This window comes from Penaeus monodon, chromosome 21, assembly GCF_015228065.2.
Source record: "Penaeus monodon isolate SGIC_2016 chromosome 21, NSTDA_Pmon_1, whole genome shotgun sequence".
NCBI lineage: Eukaryota > Metazoa > Arthropoda > Malacostraca > Decapoda > Penaeidae > Penaeus > Penaeus monodon.
Genome location: NC_051406.1, coordinates 26,688,720 through 26,689,305, shown reverse-complemented (window position 1 = coordinate 26,689,305; position 586 = coordinate 26,688,720). Strand labels below are relative to the sequence as shown.

General features: G+C 38.1%; 1 protein-coding gene across 1 annotated transcript in view; it reads right to left on the bottom strand.

The window, feature by feature from the left end:
• The window catches only part of LOC119586394 (glutamate-gated chloride channel-like), a 41,416-nt gene that overhangs the window by 38,941 nt on the left and 1,889 nt on the right, over window positions 1–586 (bottom strand). The window contains exon 2 of the mRNA XM_037935115.1: window positions 15–97. Within this exon, the coding sequence (XP_037791043.1) occupies window positions 15–97 (83 nt within the window). The remainder of the gene's footprint in view (window positions 1–14; window positions 98–586) is intronic.

Below are 586 nucleotides of genomic sequence, written 5' to 3'. Positions count from 1 at the left end.
GGCTGTGAACTCACACGACGCCATGAGCAGCTGGCAGACTTGCGTGTCGAGCGGGTACAGCTTGAGGTTCATTGGGCACGAGAGCGTCATGGAAATCCTGGAAAAGAGGACAATACGATGAATGAATGAAAATGGAAATTAATATTGCCAAAAGAAAATCCCTCTTAAAAATTGTGCAGTCTTTTTGGGAAATACTTTTGATAGAGTTTTGTCATATTAATGAACCTGTTTATAATTAATTAGGCTTTATGGAAGCTTATGCATAAAGCATTTTGATTTTCAAAGAACTGTTTTAAAAGGGTTATTAATGTGTCGGTATGTGCGCTATTTTCTGTATATGTTTTTTTTATGAATGCTTGTGTAATGGATATGTGCATTCATATGCAAAATGAATATACACATGTGGAAAAAAGAGCCTGAATAACGCCCATTAAAACGCATCTTTAAACTTGTAAGCGCGTATGACTGTGTGCATATCAGTGAGATTACGTACCGCTCCCTCTTTACATGTATTACACGGAAAAGGGGAATGATATTGGCTATTGAAAAAGGGGAGATACGGCGGACGAAAGAGGGGAAACTGATA